This window comes from Phasianus colchicus, chromosome 12 (assembly GCF_987193195.1).
Source record: "Phasianus colchicus chromosome 12, bPhaCol1.hap1.1, whole genome shotgun sequence".
In the NCBI taxonomy this organism is placed as follows: domain Eukaryota; kingdom Metazoa; phylum Chordata; class Aves; order Galliformes; family Phasianidae; genus Phasianus; species Phasianus colchicus.
The window spans coordinates 9,489,880-9,511,396 of record NC_143447.1 but is presented as its reverse complement, the minus strand read 5'-3'; the positions used below and the strand labels follow the sequence as shown (position 1 = coordinate 9,511,396).

The 21,517-nt window shown below is 37.4% G+C and overlaps 1 protein-coding gene across 6 annotated transcripts; it reads right to left on the bottom strand.

Annotated features, from left to right (window-relative positions):
* Nucleotides 1-68: 68 nt before the first annotated feature.
* AP4E1 (adaptor related protein complex 4 subunit epsilon 1) lies at nucleotides 69-20,452 on the bottom strand. 6 transcript variants are annotated; one of them, XM_031616579.2, is made up of 21 exons: nucleotides 20,243-20,452; nucleotides 19,761-19,832; nucleotides 19,117-19,240; nucleotides 16,872-16,945; nucleotides 15,404-15,525; nucleotides 14,394-14,553; nucleotides 13,755-13,921; nucleotides 13,150-13,223; nucleotides 11,908-12,030; nucleotides 11,711-11,820; nucleotides 11,291-11,430; nucleotides 10,581-10,693; nucleotides 10,340-10,458; nucleotides 8,680-8,982; nucleotides 7,982-8,096; nucleotides 7,042-7,177; nucleotides 5,727-5,982; nucleotides 4,749-5,309; nucleotides 4,200-4,384; nucleotides 3,641-3,798; nucleotides 69-3,296 (listed from the first exon to the last, which is right to left on the bottom strand). In XM_031616579.2, exons 1-21 carry the CDS (start codon nucleotides 20,402-20,404, stop codon nucleotides 3,136-3,138), a joined length of 3,435 nt encoding a protein of 1,144 aa, XP_031472439.2. In that variant the 5' UTR covers nucleotides 20,405-20,452; the 3' UTR covers nucleotides 69-3,135. The 6 variants fall into 6 exon arrangements, with proteins under 6 accessions (XP_031472439.2, XP_031472441.2, XP_090005007.1 ...); XM_031616581.2 differs by having other exon boundaries at nucleotides 20,172-20,385; XM_031616580.2 differs by having other exon boundaries at nucleotides 3,214-3,296; nucleotides 3,631-3,798.
* Between the last annotated feature and the right edge of the window lie 1,065 nt (nucleotides 20,453-21,517).

Genomic DNA, 21,517 nt, shown 5'->3' with positions numbered 1-21,517 from the left:
CTTGCAAGCTAACTGGCACAATTAGAAAAACGTATGGAAATCTCAATAAATGGTACTTTAAGTCACACTTCCAGTAAAACACTGCTCTTAAGTTAATTTTATTAGTCATACCATGGCAGGACTTGATATTATCTGCTTCATCACTGCCAACTTTATAACATAGACATTAATTCTGAAGAAATCCTGAAGAGTAACTGTATTTGGCATCCTGATGAAGTTGCAGATGTACCACAGAAGAGTACACTGCATTGAACATGTAATCTTATGTGTTGAAGAAACATTCTCATAGAAAGGCATATAAATGACTGAACCTGAAAAGACCAAAAGGTAAAACACAATTTCCTCTTACCACAGCAACAAAACTGCAAAAGCAAGTCTTACCTGCATGACTTAAGCAGGCCTACTTCTATTTTTACCTGCTATGATACACACCTTAGATCCAGAAAAAGATATCTTCTTATCCACACTGATAATATAGCCTGGGGGTTGACTGTGGGACAGACAGCACCCACTAGGAGATTTCTATCTTCCCAATATGTAAAAAACATCAGGCAATATCATTTCCGAGCTACTTGCAAATACAGAAGGCCCTGAAGACAGTGCTATTCATTACACCAATTTATCCTAGTTCCTCACAGGCTGAGGGGCTGGGAATACCTAACAAAGTACTTTTACCAATTTTGACTCTTTTATTAAAAATACCTGAAAATATTTTGGGAACAGGAGAAGCTGATAAAAACAGGAAAAATACTGATCCCATATAACTTCTCTGTCGACTCCTGAACTCTAAGATGCCTGCAGCACGCCACAGTGAAAAAGTGAAGCCACCTGGTACCAAAATGCTGTTAATCCACCTGTTCAGAAAGTCAATACACTCAGAGCAGCCACCAGTTGTCCCTTGAAAGTAAAATCCTTCATGCTAATTAGATCATGTGCTCAGTTCCTTCTAGCCTATTTCTACACATCTTATTTCACTTTCCCAGAAATGATATTAATCCTTCAAGACCCATTAAGTCACAAAGAAAGGAATCCAAGTCACACACATTCCCTAAGTAAAAAAAATCCCTGCATTTTTCACACCTACCATCACTAATAATTCCAGAACAGAAATGGACTGCACCACTGCTTTGCCAAGTCATGCACCGGGGGTGAAGGTTAGGGCCAGAAAATACCACTTAAACAATGAACAAGGCTCCACACTGCTGCATTCTGGTGGTATTTGCAGGGCACCAAACTGATTACTTCTTAATTAAACTACAAGAAACATAAAGACTGTGAAAAATTAAGAAAATTATTAGCTGGGCATTCTAGAAATAAAGACTAATAGGTACATATTCTGCAAAACCCTTTATGTGATATAAGCATAAATCTCTTAGAACTGCATATTTATAGTTTACCATACGTTATCATACAGTGGAAAAGGTCAGAGTATTTACATGAGTTATAGAAGGCATTGCTTTTTCTCTTTTTTAAACACTAGACCAAACAACTGAAATGGTTTAAATGCATAGGCCAAAAACATACTTCCATTACACTTCACATAATTACAAAAGTCCAACTGCATAACAGAAGTCAGATCTACCAGCAGAAAAATCACTTGCTGGAGATTATCCCACTATCAATCCATTTTCATCTACATAAACTTTCTTGAAGTAACAAGTAAACAGTAAAGTATGCAGAACATTAAATATTTTTACAGGTTCAGTGCACTTAGATTTCTCAACAAGGTACTGAAACAGCAATAGAAAAGAAAAAGAGCTTTGCTTGTGATAATACAAGCAGCATGACTTAAAGAAAAAAAGGAACTATCAGCACGTTAACATTGTTATGGTGATTTCACAAACATTTACCAAATAACAGCAAACAGTGCTTTATTCTCCTTTACAACCAGTACTTACTGGGTAAGAGTCAATAAAGATAGAAGTTAAAACTTCCTTGTTAATATTCAATTTCATATTAACATTCATGAAAGAGGGAATCCTACCATAGACACCATTTACATTAAGTCTGAACCATCTGGACAATTTTCATGTTCTTAAATAAAACCACAGGAAGATATATAATTTTTGAAGTATTAAAGATTTCATATATTGTCTAAATTGAGAATGCTGGGTTTTCAAGGCTGAAGTTATTACTGGAAGAAGAAGAGACAATTCAAATTGTAAACACTGGACCAACTCAGAGCTCATATGCCTTACTGCAGCTCCTGTACAGCCACATCTGTCATATTCAAGCTATTCATAATTAGAAAATGTAAATGAAGTTTTCATCACATGAATTTTCTTGGACAGAGAATCTAGCCAGATTAAATATAAGGTGTCTGAAAGGCACCTCCATGATCTCAGACTTGATCCACATGAAACATCTCAGACGTGGTTCAAACACTGGGAGTGCTGCTGACCCCTAAGGAAAGGGAATGGGACTGAAACATGAACAAAGAACTGCAGACAGGAAGTAACCTGAAGAGTCTTAGATCCCATGAGATGCTTTCAACACAATTTCACATGCCTGTCTCCTACCAAGATCCTACTAAGATGTTACCACTTACATACTTCAGTGCTAAGCCAAGATCATGGCAGGTGCATTACTCATCAAAAACTTTCATTTTTAAAATATTTAATAGCTTTTGTTGCTACATAGGTTACTCTATACAACCACCAATGTGGGTCTCGTTGTCACCAGCAGTGTTTAAAAAACAATTTTAGAAAAATTTAAAGATCATCAAATGAACCTGGCAAGTGTTCAAGTCTGAGTGCATAAAAGAGACCTGTTTCCTTTAAAATCATATTTAGGTAATTGCTATGAAGAATGACTGCTGACACCTACAAAAGCTGCATAATGAAAATAAGTACTTTCAGTCGTTTACAACAAAAGAAACATACATTTCACTTGAACAGATAACAGTACTTTATGGATTATTTGGTAGTCACTGTACAGTCCTGAGCATGTTTTCGCAGGCGTATTTTAGGTCATCATCCTTCCCTCTCAAGTCCAAGACTAGTGCCAGTTGGAAGAAAGTTGTGAATACTTCTGAGAAGCATACCTTAAATTCACTTTGGTAATTACCAGTGTAACTCTATAAATCTTTCACTTCCTTTTCACACCCCAAATAGATTAAGGCAGGTTCTACTGCTATCAGGATTCTTCCATCACCTTTTGACACTGATATAGCAAACCATCTGGAAGGGCAGAACAAGGTGATCTGAACCACAAAGCCAGCATCCCTGAGTGAGTACGACAGTGCAGCAGACATGGCACAGATGGAAGCAGCTGGCATGCCAGTATTCCCTCATTACCTTAAAATAACAGAAGCCACAGGAAAAAAAGAAGCAAAGTAACAATTAGATACAGCTATAGTATCATTCACAAACCTCTTTTTTTCCACAAACATTTATATCCTTTCCACATCTCTTCAGTATGCTTACAAGTTTGCCCCCTTATAAAATGTACTGTTTGTTTCACAATTATACAGCAACCTTTGCACAGAGCTGAGTAAGGCCAATAAAATCCTTATATGTCCCTGTGTTTACCATGCTCCCAAATGTTCAGATTTAAAGTGTAAGGTACCTGTTTCCATGTATTTATTTCTCTAGAAAAATAATTAACTTAGTAAGCAATCTTACAGCATACCTTCACTCACCTATAATATCAACAATGTGGAGTTTCAGCTTTTGATGCAGTACACTCAGAGCAGCTGAGAAGGAAACCTGAGAAGATGGCATTTTAATATTCTGTTTCACATCATTGGAAAGAGACAACCACAGCTTCCCAAAGTCTTCTGTAGTCATTTCCATTGGCCTAAAGTTCACCACAGAGCACGGTAAGAAAAGATATATTATTTAGAATAAATCTGGTCTCCTAAAAAAGATTCTATATACAAAACTTACTGAATAGAGTAAGCATCAAACAAGTGCAGAGTAGTTTAAGTAAACCCCTGCACTTCACAACTTATCATTAAAAAGTTTCTGTATGTTGCTTTGGGCTTGCAAATTAAAATACAGATTCTATTTATGCAAAATATCTCCCTAGTTTTGTTTTTTTTTTTAAGCATGAAATTAATGAATTATTATTAAAAGTAATTCCAATTACATTAAAAACAGTCAACTCAAGATGAAGCCTTGCACTTTCACAATCAAGACAATCCTGCAGTCTAGTATTCAATTGAATATACACACCTTTAAAACTGCAGTTTTGCTTACCTGATGAAATCCAGCAACGATAAAGATACTGAAAATTCAAGGTGAGTTTCCATTTCTGATTGGTAATTAACGAAGCCAGAAATAACTCCCTGTGTACAGACTTTGTCCATGCACACACACTTCTGACAACATCCTATGCTCTGAGCTTCAATCACAGAAAACTGGCAGGCAGGGCTCTCCAAAATCTGCATCATTTTTTAAAAGAAAGTATCTTAGTATCACTGATTAGACTTGCATTCACTTTCAAACTAAAGGAAGAAAGTGAATTGAGAAGTGAAAATTCATACATATTTCTTAAAGAAGCAAGCAACAGGAAATCAAATCAAGATGAATAAGAAAAATGAGATGTTACATTTACATATCAACTGACATTTTTAATACAGAGATTTGTCATTAACTTTTACGAGAAGCCCAATAGTCGTATCACAAGCTTGAAGGAAATGCTTAGAGAAAAAAGAATGCCTACTATATTGAACTAAGTATGACAAACTTAAATGCAAATGAAAAAAACTTCCAAGTAAACATGAAATATAATGGAAAGTTTCTTACCTGAAAATGTTCTTCTTTTTCAAACACTACATTCACAGCCTTAAGTGCAGAAGTGTTTTTATTTGAAACAAACACAACGAGCAGCAAAGAGTCATCTTTCCACACCTTACATAAATACAGGGCTAAGGCATCACTCTGACAAAGTTCTGCTACTTCAGAGTGAGGGAGTTCTTCCAGTTCTTCTGCTAAGGAAGGGAGCAGCACTGTTTTATTGGCATTTTCACATTGAGAACTTGGAGAAGGCTGAAGAATTTCAATATTACTATCAGCAAACAAAGACAATGGGGACAGTCTACTATCTGGAAGTTTGTCATCCAGCCCATGCTTTTTTACAGACTGAAGTGTTTCTTCCACAGTATCTGAAGAACAAAGGGAAGGTTTTCTTAATGCTGTGTGTTTATCTCCATCACAGTCTTCTGTAGTAACAGGTACAGTATCAAGTAAGGGACCAAAATCTGATGGAGCTCTATTTTGCATATCCAGTGCCTCCTCATTACTTTGGGCTTCGTCTATCTTTGATTTTCTTTTGAACTTCTGAGTAGATAAATCCACTTTCCCCATCTGAAAAGTAAGAAGGAAAATTGAATATGGAAGGAGCTTCTACCAATACTACTCTGTAAATGTTAACACCAAAACAGAAGGATAAAGGACAAGTAACAACCAACAAAAATAATCAAAGAACAGCTCTCAAGGAAGTGTAACAAACTGGTAACAAAACCTGAGGCACAGTAGATAAGAAGGAAGTTCTACTGAACGGATCTACTCTGGATATTAATCAAGCAATTTCAAATCTGTTTCATGCTTAACAAATGATCAAATTACAATGGTAACTTCCAATAATTTTCCAGTGTCTTGGTGTCATCTGTCTAGTTCTACCAAAAAATGTACATTTGATCTCCATTTCCATATAAGTATTTCTAATTGTAAATAAGGTTATATACAAACTTCTAACTGGCAAGTCACAGAAGAACCACTTACCAGACTGACACCACTGCTTGATCCCAGCCCAACAAACAATGTTGATGCTAGCTGCTGCTTTTCTTTTTCTTCCTCAGAGAGGCTGGAAACTTGATCAGGCTGTGACACGGGACGTTCAGCCACCCGTTCTGCTAACAAGCTGCTACAAGACACAGTCTGTGGCTCATCTTCTTTCCCTACTTTGCTTTCTTTTTTTGGAAGATAACCTTCTTTGCCCCAGAGCTTCCTTACTCCCTCCAGTTTCAGAGTATTTGTCCTAGAAGAGGGGAAAAAACCAAACAGGATAAGCTATGTGAACATCGTTGTTCATAAAAGCATGACACTCTGCTTTAAACACCATTTGCCACTTCAGCACTTTAATTTCCATAGTGAATAATGGAGTACAAGGGAATGCTTTCCAATCTGTGGAAGTTCTGTGTTAATGTTATTCACCACCTTACAACACCCTGCAAACATATTCAAACTACACTGCAAACTCCGCATAGATACCTACAGCCAGCAGTAGAAACCATGTTTGCCAACTCTATCCAGAGCTTCAGGTTATGTTTATAACATATCTGAATAGCAATTTAGAAGTGAACACAAGCAACATGGAGTCTTTCTTTCCAGGAATCCCTAAGCATGTGCAAATGATTCTACTCCAGATTCTTTAAAAATAATAAAAATTAAGGTGAAAAAAATCAAAGAGACCCAGAAAGTATTGCCATTTTATATAAGAAGTATTCATGTTACTATAATTTTTTTTATGGAACTACAAATATGGAATTTATTTGTAATGTTCTAAAACTTACAGAGCATCTTACACCACTTATCTTACCCTTCCATCTAAAAAGGTTTCCATAAAAGGCATGTTTCTGTTAAAAGGCAAGTAAACACCGTTTATAAAAAAAAACTGAAAGTCAGAAAAAAATACTTCATCCATAAATCCTGTCACAATTTTACTACATTAACTCTGATTTGATCTATTGTTCATAAAGAATGAGTAACAGTTTAACCCAAAGAAATATTTCTGGCATCAAGCATGTCAGAGCTCAAGCAGCATTTGGACAATGCTCTCAGAAGTTCAGTTTGATTTTTGGGTGGTCCTGTACAGAGCCATGAGTAGGGCATGATGACCTTTGTGGGTTCCTTCCAACTCAAGATATTCTATGCTTCTAGTTATTTCAATGAAGATACTATCCTAAACTTCTTGTGTGATGGAAGTTTCCAAGTTTAACTGTATTCTTTATACTTCCACATAATGAAGCAAAAGCATGTGAAAAGCAGTAAGAACACAAGTTTAAACATACTTCATTTTAAAAACAAATTAACTCACTCTTTATGCCCCATCTCAGCACTGTTACCAGACGTATCAGAACCAAATGATAAGCCAGTGGGGGACTGTCTACCAGCCATACCAGATGAGCACACACTTGAAGCAAAGGATAATCCATAAGGTTCAAAATTCAGAGCTGCAATACAGACAATCTTTTAGAATTACAGTAAAGGCTCAAACAAGTAGGAAGGAACTGAAAAATCAATGTGGTGTACTACAAACACTTCTCATGCTATCCTATTCAGGATCCTATCCTCATTAAAAACAAATTTGTCTAAATGAAACTTACTTAAGTGGACATGAGAGGTAAACAACATAAATGACTTTATACAATATCACTAAAATATCTGTCAATTCTTATTATCTGCAGAGCAAAATATTGTATCAGATCTATGCTGTTCTGTTTGCTCATGCACCTACATAACACATTCCGAGTTCACAGCAACGTGTCCATATACCACCATCTGCTTTACAAACATTCTTGACACTTTGGGCTATAAATTTATTTTCAACAAGACAGGCAAATCAGGATTCAGGCCACCCACCTTATCTACGCTTTCTGAAACAAAATGTAGTTTAGTAACCACTAAAAATTGTTTTGGACAGTACTTTAACATAAAACAGTCATTGTTAGACAAGAAGCAGAGCCTCCACTACAGCCCTGAAACTATACAGGGTATAGCTCCTTTTTCTCACTTCCACTCAGTCTTATGCTTTCTTCTTCCCAGAAGGACAGAAGTGCTGGAGATGAGAGACGAAAGAGGTCTCCTGATGCAGGAGGAGACGCAGCTAATAAAATGTTGCTTTTTTTTTTTTTATATGGATGTTGTTTTTCAAAGATCTTGTGTCATACTCAAACACCACATAAAAATTAGTTACCTAAAAAAAAAGTCAAATTAATAAATTTCACTAGACTGTGAAATGGATGTTCTGTAGTCACCTTTTTCCTGAGAAAGTTTTTCCTCTTGTCTCTGGTGATGGGGCTTATATGGTGCTGCACCCTGGCCAAGTCCCTCAGCCACAAACTCATCCAGAAAAGATAAGGAAGCATCTACCTACAAAGAATTAAGGAAAATGAGAAAGTAATGAATACATTTTCTATACAAAAGCCTGATAATATCAGAATATTTTGCCTTATCAGCAAGATTAGGATTTTTTGGCTCACATGCCATATCTACCAGTAAAACTGCTGTATTCCTCACATCCATTAAAATGGTTTTACATACAGAAATTGTTATTCAAATATATTGGAACATACTTTGAGCTAGAGATTTGTAACTTAAATCAACTCCTCCAATGTTGACTTTTTTATATAAACAAAAAAATGGAGAGTGGATATTTCCTAAAGCAGTGGATTCCACAATTATACGAAAATACTAAAAGGAAAAAAACCTCAAGAATACCATCCATAGTTTTGTTAAAGCTACTACAGCTTACTAAGTACCATGACACTTTATCATAAACATAGGGATGTGTCAAATCTGAAAATGCATTTCTCAAAACTCACTTTAAGCACTCTAAAGACTGGCACCAGTCAGAACTATCAAATATAATTCATTCTGAAAACATCTTTTAGCAAAATATTTAACTTCTCAGAACAACAGGAAGGCTCAAGAACACACACTGCAGACTTCTTACCACCATGTCATTACAACTAGCATCAAATGGAAGCAAGCCCTTCATCAATACTTTGTCTTCACACAGATGCTTCAATTCAAAGGTATGTTGTCTCATGCAGGTATCTAGAGAGCTACTGAATTCTTGGATTAACTTGTCAACTGTTTTAGAAAAAGAGGCACGCGATGCTATCTTGGTGACTGCAGCCATAATCCATGCTTTAGTTTCAGAGGTAACAAAAGTCTTCTTCAGTAAGTTGTGCAGCCTTGTCAAAATAATTTCCGGATCAACATCTGTAGCAAGGCTGGAATATTCCCCCAAAACCTATGCACAAGCAACAGAGAAAACACAGTCACACACAGCAGTGCTTTCAGTTTTTAAATTAGCATATAGTATCAAATAGTAACAAAATTAAATGCATTCTGCAAACCATCATTGATGCTGAAATAACTGTTGTAGTTAACCTGGAAGGCAGCTGAGCACCACACATCATTTGCTCACTCCCCGTCTTCCCAGTGGGATGGGGGAGAGAATTGGAAAACAAAGTAGAACTTGCGGGTTGAGATGAAATTATTTGCTAAGATAGAGGAAAAGATTATTATGACAACTACATATATACATACACAAAAAAAGCACGTGTTGTAATTGCTCACCACCCTTCAATCAGTGCTCAGCTAGCCCATCAAGCAGAGGAAGAGAACAAGAGATGGACTCCCACCCCCTTCAGAATTATTGCTGCATGATGTCATATTGCATGGAATACCACTTTGCCCAGTTTAATTCAGCTGTCCCAGTTCTGTTCCCTCTCAGCTCCCTGAGTCATTTGCTAAGAATGGCTTTGACTCTGTACAACACTGCTTAGCAGCATCTACAAACATCAGTTATCAATATTGTTTTCCTCCTAGAACCAAAACATAGCATCATACCAGAACACCAAAGAAAAGAATTCCATCCAGCTGAAACTAAGATAGATCTTAAAAGGACCTTCTACGCAAATAAAATGAAGAGACCCTAGATAAAGTAACATCTCTCTACTGGATTTGAGCTCCAACTTTCATTTTTTCAGTTTAAAGCTGTTAACACTGACCAACTAATAACAATAGTCAGCACCATTGTGCTGGTTCCAATTGCTCCAAAACTGATTTAACTGATGCTGTATGAATGTTACGACTGCTTGTAGTAATGTCAGAAAAATAATCTGAACATCCAACTGCATATTGAGAAGGCACTCCCAGCATTACTGCTGGAAGACTGCTCTATCAAAACTACACAATTAAGCTACCTGCAAAGTGCTTCAACAAGACTTATTATTATTTTTTCAGCCTGGCAAATGCTTGAAACGATCTTCATGTTTGTCTCTGTAGATTCCAACTTAGCTTTACAAAAATCAAAGAGCTGTTTGAAAAGAAAGCTACACATAGTAATTAGGACCATACAAAAACACAATTTGCTTAAACCACAGCCTCTTCCTTGGATGGTAGTTGAAGCTCAACTCGGTGCTAAAAAAGCACAGCACAACCAGCACAGTAGTTGGGCAGTAAGAGAGAAAGGCTAAAATTGCATTTAATAAGCACAACTGGTCTAACTGATAAAGATGGAAAAGCTTTCAGCACACAGGCAGATTGATGCTGCTGCTAAACTCGTAGCTGTGTATTCAATTTTGACTGTGCATCTACCTTACCCAACTCATGACTTGAAGGAACTTCTGCGGATAGAACACATTTTCCTCTTCAAGTAATGCTAAGTAAGACTGCACTGCATATGTTCGCAGCTGTTTTTCTTCTTTGCCATCATCAAATCCTGGAAAGGAAAAAAGCATACTTCACTTATAACAAATGCCATTTACTACATCAAAGCACATTTTCAGAAAACCAGATGATTAAAATAACATGTTTAATTCTTCAAATCATGTGGTGATTTACCTTCAGCCAAAAGCCTCAGAAAGTTGTTAGGGATATCAGGATACAAAACATCACCTCCAACTGAAAACACTGCATTCATGGTTTGGATGAACCACTCGTTGTTAGGAGCATACGTGTCCACATGTTAAGGAATGAAGTGCTAAGGCCTAACTTCGCTTCTTTTGAGTTTGCTAATCACTACATCTTAAACTGTGAATGAACAAACAAATGGCAGTGTGAAAAAGAATGCTTTAATGAGGCTTCACACAATAGAAAGAAACCCATTCACAAGAATTTACATCTGGAAACCTGTTCTACAGTACTTGAAGCTCACACTTGCTCCATGCTAACTATCTGACATATTCTTTTGAGTCTGTTCATCCAGCCTCACTTAATAAATGATAGATCAGCTCTTTCCAGCAGTTCTGCAGCTGTTTTACTAAAGAATAACAAATGTTGTTAAGTACTCAAGAGAAAGCAATGTTGTTTTCTTATATTTAAAATTTGAACAGCCTTTGCTAACTCTGGAGTTAAAAACACATTCGTTTCTGCCTTTCCTCAAATAAATCACAATGTACTTTACTGAATGGACACTTTCAACAGTACAGAAAAAAAAATACACAGTTTTTTTTTTAAAGAGCGAAAAGCACAACTGTAACACTTTGTATTTCAAAAGATCATGAAAGATGCTTTGAAATGTACCAAAAGATTTCTGAAAAATAAAAGGATATTTCTCAGCTAGTTCTGCTATTTTGCCAGCTAAGGTGATGATAGCATATTCTTCCTTGGTTTCTTTTAAGTAGTCAAGCATCTTCTGAACAATGACAATCACATTATGTCCGTTTGTAATTCTATAAAGAATTTCTAAAGTCTGAAAGAGAAAGCAAGATACATTTAATCAGCTCTAATGACTCAAAACAGTAATCAGGCAAATAGAAACACTGCAGTATGATACCAGAGTGAAAGCAACTACCTTGACTTAATGAGACTTAACTGAAACATTCTGCTTACCTACAAAGTCTGTCACTATTGTTCATAGCTGTGCTCTCTCAGTACCTGAGACATTAAATAACTTTCACACTCTCCATTTTAGAAAACTTAATACCTGCTCTAAAAATAACTTAATTTGCACTGTTTAAAAATTCACTGACCTCCCTTTTAATAATGGGATCAGGATGGTCCAGACATTCAATTATTGTCATCTGGTGCTCAAGTGCCAGATTAGGATCCTGCTGAATAACACAGGTCAGAGCCTTTAAACCTACAATATAAGCAATTGGAGATTACCTAAGAGCATACAGCAGTGCAACAAAATTAAAAAGTCTTTAAAGAAATCCAGTATCCTTACCTAAGTATTTCAAATTAATTTGGGGTGACAAAACAAATTTTCCAATGCACTTGGCAGCCTTTTCAAGTAATTCAGATTTGGGGTAAATTGTATAAATTGTTTGGACACATTCAAACAAGATAGCTAGGAAAAAAGAAACATAATAAGTGGGTATTACATAATTATATTATGCAAAATAAAACAAGCACACAAGTATACAAGTTAGTATGATAAAACTAGACTGAAAAAAGACTGAACTAGAAAAAAAAGACTGAACACTGTTCACTTAATATTTTAAAGCAGTCTTACACCTTGCTACTGAAACTCCTACTTCTAAAGAGCTGAGTATCTATATTTTGGCTTTCAAGCAGATATTTTGTATACAAAAACATTCCTTTTTGCAAACAAATGATATTCTCAATGTGTTCAGTTCAATTGAAATTTGGAAATATACAGCTACCACTGTGATACAGCTTTAATTACACAGCCCAGCAGAACTACTCCTTGTGTTACCATTCATTATCATAAAATGTAAAAGAACAAATTATCATTATTCTGGCCTGGGTGGTTTAAAACGCAATACATACAAATACTGCCCCAAAAGTGCAGTACAGCATAGAAAAAGACAATTTGTCACAGCTCAATATAAAAAGGAATGAAGTGAGAACAAGATAAAATAGAAAACTACATGGAGACCAATTCTTTCAAAAGTTGACTTCATTTTTGGTTGCTGTTGTTCTTGTCTAACAGAAGCAATTAATCTAAATAAACTGAACATCTGGCAGAGACTTCCTCAGGTATTACTGGAAGTTAGTACCACTCTCTAACTTCCCTTTTCAGTGGAAAAAGAACTTGCACAATATTTTAGAAAACAGAAGTAGGCATTACACCAGATCTAGAGCTCTGGACCACGTTCCTTTTCAAGTCATTTTTAAAACAAGCCTAAATTCCCCCTCTGTTCCATTAGCGCAGGTTATTTAGCAACATCCATGTGACTTTACTTCAAAAGATAAAATAACAGGATGGTTATGTTTGGGTTTTTAGGTCCTTAATATATTGTGAAACAGCTGTCAGTTAGGACACTAGGATATCAGATGTGGATGCTTGGGGAGACACTGCTGTACAGAAATATCACTTGTTTCACCATTTACTAGTCAGACACCTAAGAACACAACTAGATTTTCAGAAATGCTGCATATATAATTCAGTATGCATAAAACACTCACTCAGCCTTCCCAAATACTGATAAAGACTCTCACCTACCATAGGTAATATTATGATTTATCTCCGCTCTTCTGAGAGACTCCTCCAAAACATCATACATCAGCTCACTTGTCCTGTTTAACAAGAAATATTTACAATTCTTATTTACAGCATGTAGTCTTAATTTCCAAGCAACTCACATACCAATATTAAAAAAAACCTAAACACAAATTATTTATATCCACAGATTCAATTTAACGTTAGAGTTCTATAGTCCATCTCTAAATGACATCTAAATGTTTACGGCTTTCAGAAGAAACAACCACCATAAGAATAAAAGCATCTAAGCAGGAAAAACACCCCACCAACTAGGTACTCTTATGTGGCTTTTCCCTGTTGTTTGGTAACCCAGTAAAAGAAACTCCAGCAAAAACATATATCAAGCATATTCCATAACAATTAATTGCCTAGCCAATTCAGAAGCTGAGAACCTAATTTTTCAATTTAGAAGGTATCTGCTCAGTGTATTGGTTAATAATAAAAATGTACAAGTCCAACTCTAAAATCCTCTTATAAAAAAGGCAGAAGAGCTGTTCATGAGATAATGGTCACAGCTGTGTTCTTTGTACTTTCAGAATACTAATTACAGAGAAAGAGCTGATTACCTTGGATCATCTTTTCCTAACAGCCCCAGTATTCTTAAAAGCTGAATTTGTAACCATGGTGCTGGCACGCTGTGATAATTGAAGTCAATAGGGAGCTTCCCTCCCACTACCTGCTTTAGGATGATTACAAAACTCTCTGTCAAGTCTTTATACCCAGACGAGTTTTCCTGCGTAACAAAGAAATACAATAGAAATACTTTAAATACAGCACTTCAAAAGCACAATCTACAGACTGAATACAGTCAAAGTAGCCACCACTTCATTTCTTTAAATCCAACTTCTACACTCTTCCCACAGCACCTCTTCTCTTTAAACCTATGCTAGTTTCTTGTACATTTGCAAAAAGAGTGAATGTAACTTCAAAGCAATGGGGAAAAAAACTGAATTCTTTAATGTTCTGTAGAAGATAAACTTTGCTGCCACCTAAGGATGCCAATGATACTGAAATACTTGGATATGCAAGAAGTGTTTGTCAAGCTAAAGAGAGAGCTAGTGCAAATGTAACACATCCATCATCACTAAGTTATGAAAAGTAACTTTTCTACCAATTAGGAGTAATATTTTGCTATAAAACTACAGTACACTAAATGCTTAAAATAAAAGATACATAAGTAGCTCTGAGATAGATTCTTTGCCTACCTTAATCATTTCAAGATAAATATGCAAAGAAGCAGCCATGACTCCAACATCTCTGTCACATAAGGCTTTCCGGAACTTATCATGAATATGCTGTACTTGGTTAGGAGCAATGAGATAGAATTTATACAAAGCCTGAACAGCTTTTCTTCGGATAATTTCCCTGAAGAAAAAATGAGATTTTCACAAATCAAAACCCAATGTTGTGTACTTCAAGAACTTGACTCAGAAAAATAGAAAACTTATTCTCATTTCTACAGCAAAGTAGAATTACAGGATCAGCCATCAGAACAGCATGACACAGGGAGAGAGGGGAATCCATGCTTTTCAGTTTTGTGACTGAATGACTTCGTAAATAGCATCTAAGTGAAAAAGCAACACAGCTAACTTGAGAATTGAGTGGTGTCTAATGTCAGATGACAATTCACCAACACAGCCACTAGATAAACCACGAAATTCACAACTACAAATCCACTGTGGTCACATGTGCAGCTCCAAAGAAAAAGTCTAGGAGTTACAGAATGACTCTGCTGTTTCTTACAGCCTTCTAATTAGTACAACACTTATAATATTTCATCTTCTGGGTAGGGGAATGATAAATAACAAATAAAGGTTTTGGAACTCTTCAGATACTCTTTTACCAATAAAGCTTCAATAAAGATTTTCATAGAAAAGAAGCACCAGTGAAGTACAAGGATCCCCATCTGATTCTCCATATACTGTACAAATACACCTTCACCGATGTATTCACTAAAAGGAGTCCAGCAGACAAGATAAATTATATTGACCTATTCAAAGCAGTTATAGAAGAAATGAATACCTACACACTACTCTGTAAAGAGTATAAATAAACAAGATAAGAATACAAGAGAAAAATGGAAAGGAACCATTTCTGAAAGTAATGACTAAAAAGGCCAAATTAGAGAAAAAAACATCAGTTTACAAAAACCTCCTACAAAATTAAGTCAGTCAACCTTACAAGGCCACATGCAATTCTGTAAATGTATACGTACTTAGAATGCTGGAGCTTGTCTTCTATTAAGGGAAGAACAGCTGGAATCATCTCCCGTGGAAAGATCTGGCTGACAATGGTTAACGCCATGCTCACTTCTACTAGATTAGTGCTCTGTAAGTCCTATTGTAATCATTGAAATAAGACCATCATTTTTCATGTAGACTGTTAAGTTCTGTACAGACACCCCACCTTTTGCCAGCAGGCTGGATCTAGCCCACTACAGCAAGCAACCTGCTGGTAATCAGCCTGTTGTCTGTTTGTGTTTGAGAAATGTCAGCTCTGACTGAGCTAACCAAGCTCTTTTCTTTCATACAGAAATAAGGAGCTCCTCACACTCTCATTATGGAGCTACATTCATATTTTAAATGTACATGATTTCAACAGATCTACAGTCAACATTTGCTTACTGAAACAGTCTGATCATTATGAAACTATGCCAAGCTCCCACTTGAATCAATGAGATGAGTCATACTTCATACTGAAGTCAATAGTACTCTCTCCATTGCCTTTCATCTAGCTCAAAGAATTTAAAAAGAGAATACTAGCAAGCCCAGTGATATTGGCAGTTACATATTTTTACACTAACTTATTACCTACACCCTCAGAAGAGAATGCAAATTCACAATCTGTCCCCAATACAACTAAAACCAGAATGTACAGCTCATTGTAACCTAATACCAAAAAAAAACTCCACACCATACAAACACAGATGGAGTCACGAAATAAGACCAGAATCCTTTTTCAGAACAAATTAAACACATTTAAGATGTCCAGCTCACAGCACTATTCATTCAGGCTGTTTGCCACAGATAGTTTGGTGCTTGTTTTGGTTTAGTTCCTTGTGGACTCTCATTTCTCACTTCCTCCCACAACACCAATTTCAAACTATATTTTTAAGGATTATAAAAGCTTTCTACCACAACAGTAAAATGAGCAGGATTTTCAGTCTACAATTGAGCTTACTGTAACATAAAAGTAATCTTTACATAAAAAGTCAGAACTGATAACTGAGAGAGGTAGTACTGTAATAGAAGACTATGAAACATCACTTTGTGACGGATTCTCAGTGTCACTCCAAAACATATTTCCAGTTTCTATCAAAACAATCAAAAGAACTCAAAGAAGCTAACAGATACCTACTGTCAACTAAAAGTAAACTTCCACACTGAAATATGCATGCATAGTTCCTTCTGAAGTTTAGAATATATACAAACAGTATATCTTCTAAATGGATTTTTATGGTGTATCACTTGTTTACAATTTTAAAACTATGGCTTCAACAAAAGAGGCACTGAGATTAAACAAAAAAAGCTAAGGAAAACTATTTCAAATTCTGATCTAACCAAAGAAACAGGAACTTTAAGAGCTTGAGATATAACCTGAGTACACAGCTGAGATATTGTATGACAAATTAGGAAGAAGTGGTCCAAGGTTAGATTACCTCCAAACCTCCAAAAACACTGTACCTTCACAACTGTGTTCACAAGCAGAAGTAGCAGTTCATGATTTTCATGGAGAAATAAAGAAACTGCCAAGTAACCTATAAAAGAAAGCAGCCTCCATTACTACTCAATAAGTACGTAACTTCAAGATAGAAAACTGAATCCTGTCTGCAATACAAGATGAGTTAATTCAAACAATTAAAAAAAATGAATAAGCCATTGCTGGATGACAGTAGCTCATGTTTTAAATATCAGGACTTTCTTTTATTTCCAAGCAAACATTTTTAAGTTGCAATAAAGCTCAATAAATAATAGCCAAGAAACCACACCCTGTGAGAAATACAATACTGTTTAGAGCTAAAGAACATCCAAGACCATCAGGAGAAAGCAATTCCTGGAAAGTGAATGTCTTCTCTGCTGACAAAATCACATTCCTACACTGCAAATGCACTTCCTCACATTTGTTTCTCTTTCTTCAACAATTAGAGTTTCAAATATAATTCTGTACTCAGAGTTGAATATAAAATTATTTTCCTTTCCTATGCCAAAACTCCCTTGTTACTTAACAATACAGAAGAAAAACTTCAAACTCCAGATAAGAAACGTGCCAGAAACCTTTCCTTCAGAAAAATAAATCCTTCTTTATTTTAAACTAACGGAGTAAAAACAGAGCCTTGAAGAGTGTGCCATTACTCAGAAATATGGTGCAACTATTTGTCTTAGGGATGGTTCTCAGTCAGGAAGGGCTTGGTTCATTTAGAATTTAAAGATCAAAATGAGCAACCTAGGCCAAATTGCACTGTCTGGACTATCAGATACCTGAATCTATCTGCTTGTGAAACTACACTTAATCAGTTTAGCACACCTGTAGGAATTTATTCAGGCTAATACAGAGAAAGAGAATAATGTATCATGATCGGATCAGCTGACAACAATTCTTTAATAAAGACTTTGGCATATGGCAACAAGAACAGATAAGATCAACTTATGTATCACATTTAACTGCAGAATAAAATAAACAACCAACCCACATATACTCTCAATAACATCTTATTATCAGATCAAAGCTTAAGAGCTCTTTGTGTCTGGAGAACTTTAAGACACCTTCATTAAAAAACGCTGCTTCACCAAAACCTACTTAAATGAAGTCCTAGTATGGAAAGGTCTCAAACTGATTAATAAGACGACACACCAGTTCTTGACACTTACAGAGGTCATATAAAGTTTTCTTCAAATCAGCTTACCACCTGCCCTCCCAGGTTTGGTGAAGATTAACTTTCTTAATCACTACCAGAGCATCTGTGCACTGGCTTTCATTACTCAGGGAAAAAGCAACTTTAAATCATCAGTAGTAAGGCATTTTCTCAGAAACTTCAACACTTGAGTAGATGATCCAGATGGAATTCAAACAAAGGATATCAAACAAGCATATCTCGCAAGACACTGCCTTCCTTCTGTGTATGCAGACATGGCATTGCTTGGAGTTAAACCATTTTCTCTGCAAACAAGAAGAAACGTCTTCACTAGGCAGTTGAATCAGCAACTGCAAGAAAATTCTCCAGACAAGACAGGCTGACTGCTACTTCAAACAACATCTAATGGAAGAAGTTCCATAGCCAAACTGGCAGGGCAAGGAAATCAGTCCCAGGAAGTTTCAAAGAAATCTGAAGTAACCTTTCAGATTTCCTCAAGAACTTGTGCACCTATATTCTAAGGATCTCCCAGTTTGACTCACTTCCTACAGCTGTTTCTAAACTAAAGAATACCATCATCACCAAAACAGGCAACAGAACACTTTACGGCCATTAGCAAGGAGGCCCCAAGCTCCTTATACAAACTCTAAAAAGTTATCTGTAACTGAAATGCTGGGAAGGCAGTACCATGTTTGTGGAAATTGTGCCATTCACAGTTTCCCTCTTATTTTGTATTAGAATTCTTAAAAAAAAAGGCAGACCCTGGGAGAAACTCGTCTGTAGTTTGGAGTTGGTTTTTAACCATATTTGTGGTAAATGACTTGTTTATTAGTGCTGAAACTCAAAACACTGAAAGAACTGATGACTGAAAGTTATTTCTCTTGCCTCCTGCCTCCTCCTCAAACTCACAAACTAGGAATTTAGTTACTTTCAGAAAGAGGACAGACCATGAAACAGGGCAACAAAGCCAAAAGAATAATTTAAATAAGTTGTTTTTCTACATGAACTACAAATTCTTCTAAGCAATTTTAACAACATGATTTGAAAATATTAAGGCTACAGCCACGTACACATACCAACTCTTTTCTCCAAAAGATTCCCTTGCTGTGCAAGCTTGATTGCATGGATATATCCAAAGGAAGACTCATATCCCAGCATTTCACAATAGATGAGCCTCACCATACATTCTTTCATCAGTCTCTAAAAGAACAAAAATAAATTATTGAAGATCTTCAGTCTTGCTTCATACCTCTCTTCACTGCTCTAACAAAGCGCAAGCCATCAATAGGAACATATGAACATTCCTGTAAGTTCCCTAACATGAGATTATTCCTCATTTTTCCATTATGAACACATTTTTGTGACTCAACATGGATTTTTGAGCACAACAGCAGAATTCTGCAGATAACTCCCTCAAAGACGTTACCTAGTTTTGATTGCCATCCATATAATGAACACCAAATTAGTTACTGACTTATTTGAAGTGTTAAACAATCTTGCTGCTAATGCATTTTTTAACCAGTCACTACATCATTCTAAGTTATCATTATATATGAGGCAAAAGAACAAAATCACAGTTCTCTAACTGTTCAACCACACTGCAAACTCACTGACATAGGCACTATCTCATGTCAACGACTTAGCAGCTATACAGTAAAAAACCAGTCACTCCACTGGGCAACAAAAGTGAGGCTGGGGAAGAGCCACTGGCAGAACTTACAAGGGGGGTGGTTGGGGCAGAAACCATTGCTTTCAAACTGGTTATTTCCTGCTGGATTAATTTTTCTTCCTCCTAGAAAAAAAAAAAAAATTAAACTTGCCTTAATTCTGTGTAACTTTTTGAGACAAGATATGATAAAAAAAAGGACGCATATTCACATAGTAGGACTCAATATTCTCAAAAACAGCGTGTACCTAACTCACTGCAGTAACGCCACACATCGTGCTTCAACCTCACACCTTATCACCCACATTCCCGCTCCCACACATCGTGCCCTCCGCAACAGCACGACGTCGGGCACTCGCAGCACCGAGTCACCGGCGGTTCTGCAGCCCTCGGCTCGGCGCACCGCCTGCCCCTCTCCCTGAGGTCTGGCGGGAGGGAGGCGAACAGCGAGACCCCCCGCCTCACCTCAGCGGCGGGCTCTGAGAGAGAGACAACGGCCCGGCCCGCAGACCCCGGGAGGAGCAAGAGGCCCGTACATGCTTGGAGGTGAGCGCCGTGATGTTCCGGATGAGGCTCCCGAGCCGAGAGGAAGCCGACAGCCTGTGGGGGCCGCCCGCACCCCCCGGCCCCGCGCCCGGCTCGTGCTGCCCCAGCAGCGCAGGCAGCGCGCCCAGCGTGCGCTCCACAACGTCGCTCATGACAGCGCCGCCACGGCCCGCGAGCCCCCGACCGGAAGCGAAGGGCGCGGCCCCGCCCACCTCAGTGCGCACTTCCGGGGCGCCCGCAGTGTGACGCCGCCGCCGGGCGGCAGGGGGCGCTGCGCCGGCCGCTGGGGCGGGAAGGGCGGTGGGAGTGAGTAGCGAGTAGCGTGGAAGCGGTCCGAGCTGCGCTCTGCTGTTGTGTCGGTGCCTCTCCTATAAACGGGTGGGGAAGCAACTGAGTTGTCTTTCTCGCAAATAAAAACGGTTTTACTGTTCCCAAAACATGTCTGGTCAGAAAGTCATGCTGAAGTGAGAAGCCATACGATGGTTTCATGTCAGAAAAAAGCCACACGGGAACAAACGGAGCTCCGTACTTGTAAGGATGCTGGAAGCCGGCATTTCCACGAGGCGAAGCTGAAATGCTGGCATTTTGTAAAGCTCTTCTCCTGTAAGCTGTGCGGTGGCTGAGGATATCCCTTCCCACCCAAACCCTTCTATTCATAGCGCAAGACTGCAAAATACGTGACTCGCTGTTAGAGGTTACAGGTATTCCTGATGCCTAGCAGAAAAATCACCAGTAGATCTTTTCCTTTTTTTTTTTTCCTTTTAGGCAATAGAGTCCTCGAAACATCATTGCCATAACATGAGATAAAGCAGAGAAAGCACATCCACTGAAGTATGGAAATGTTACCATCTTGGCAAGGTGGGTTGGCAGTGTTTGTTGCTTTTTCTTCTTTCATCTCCTTTCTGTTTTCATCAGCTAGATGGAAAGCCTTGAAGTGTGGTTATAAAACAACAGTAAAAATAGCACTGAGCAGCTGCATTTCAGCTGTTTCACAAGGCTCTGTATCAACTGTGTTCACCACAATAAAAGCATTCTAATTGCCATTCCTGTAAGTTCTCCTTGGCATCTGATAGGCAAGTAGTATTCTTTCTGGCTCATGAATCATTACTGGAAATAAATAGATCTTGAGTAGAAAATGGGTTGGTTCCGCTTGAGCCAAAATAGAATCCAAAAAATAGAAGAGCTTACGTGCTTCACTGAATTTGCTCTGCACTGTGGAGTGTGTAACAGTACGTGATGGAAATGATGCCAAACAAAAACAGAGA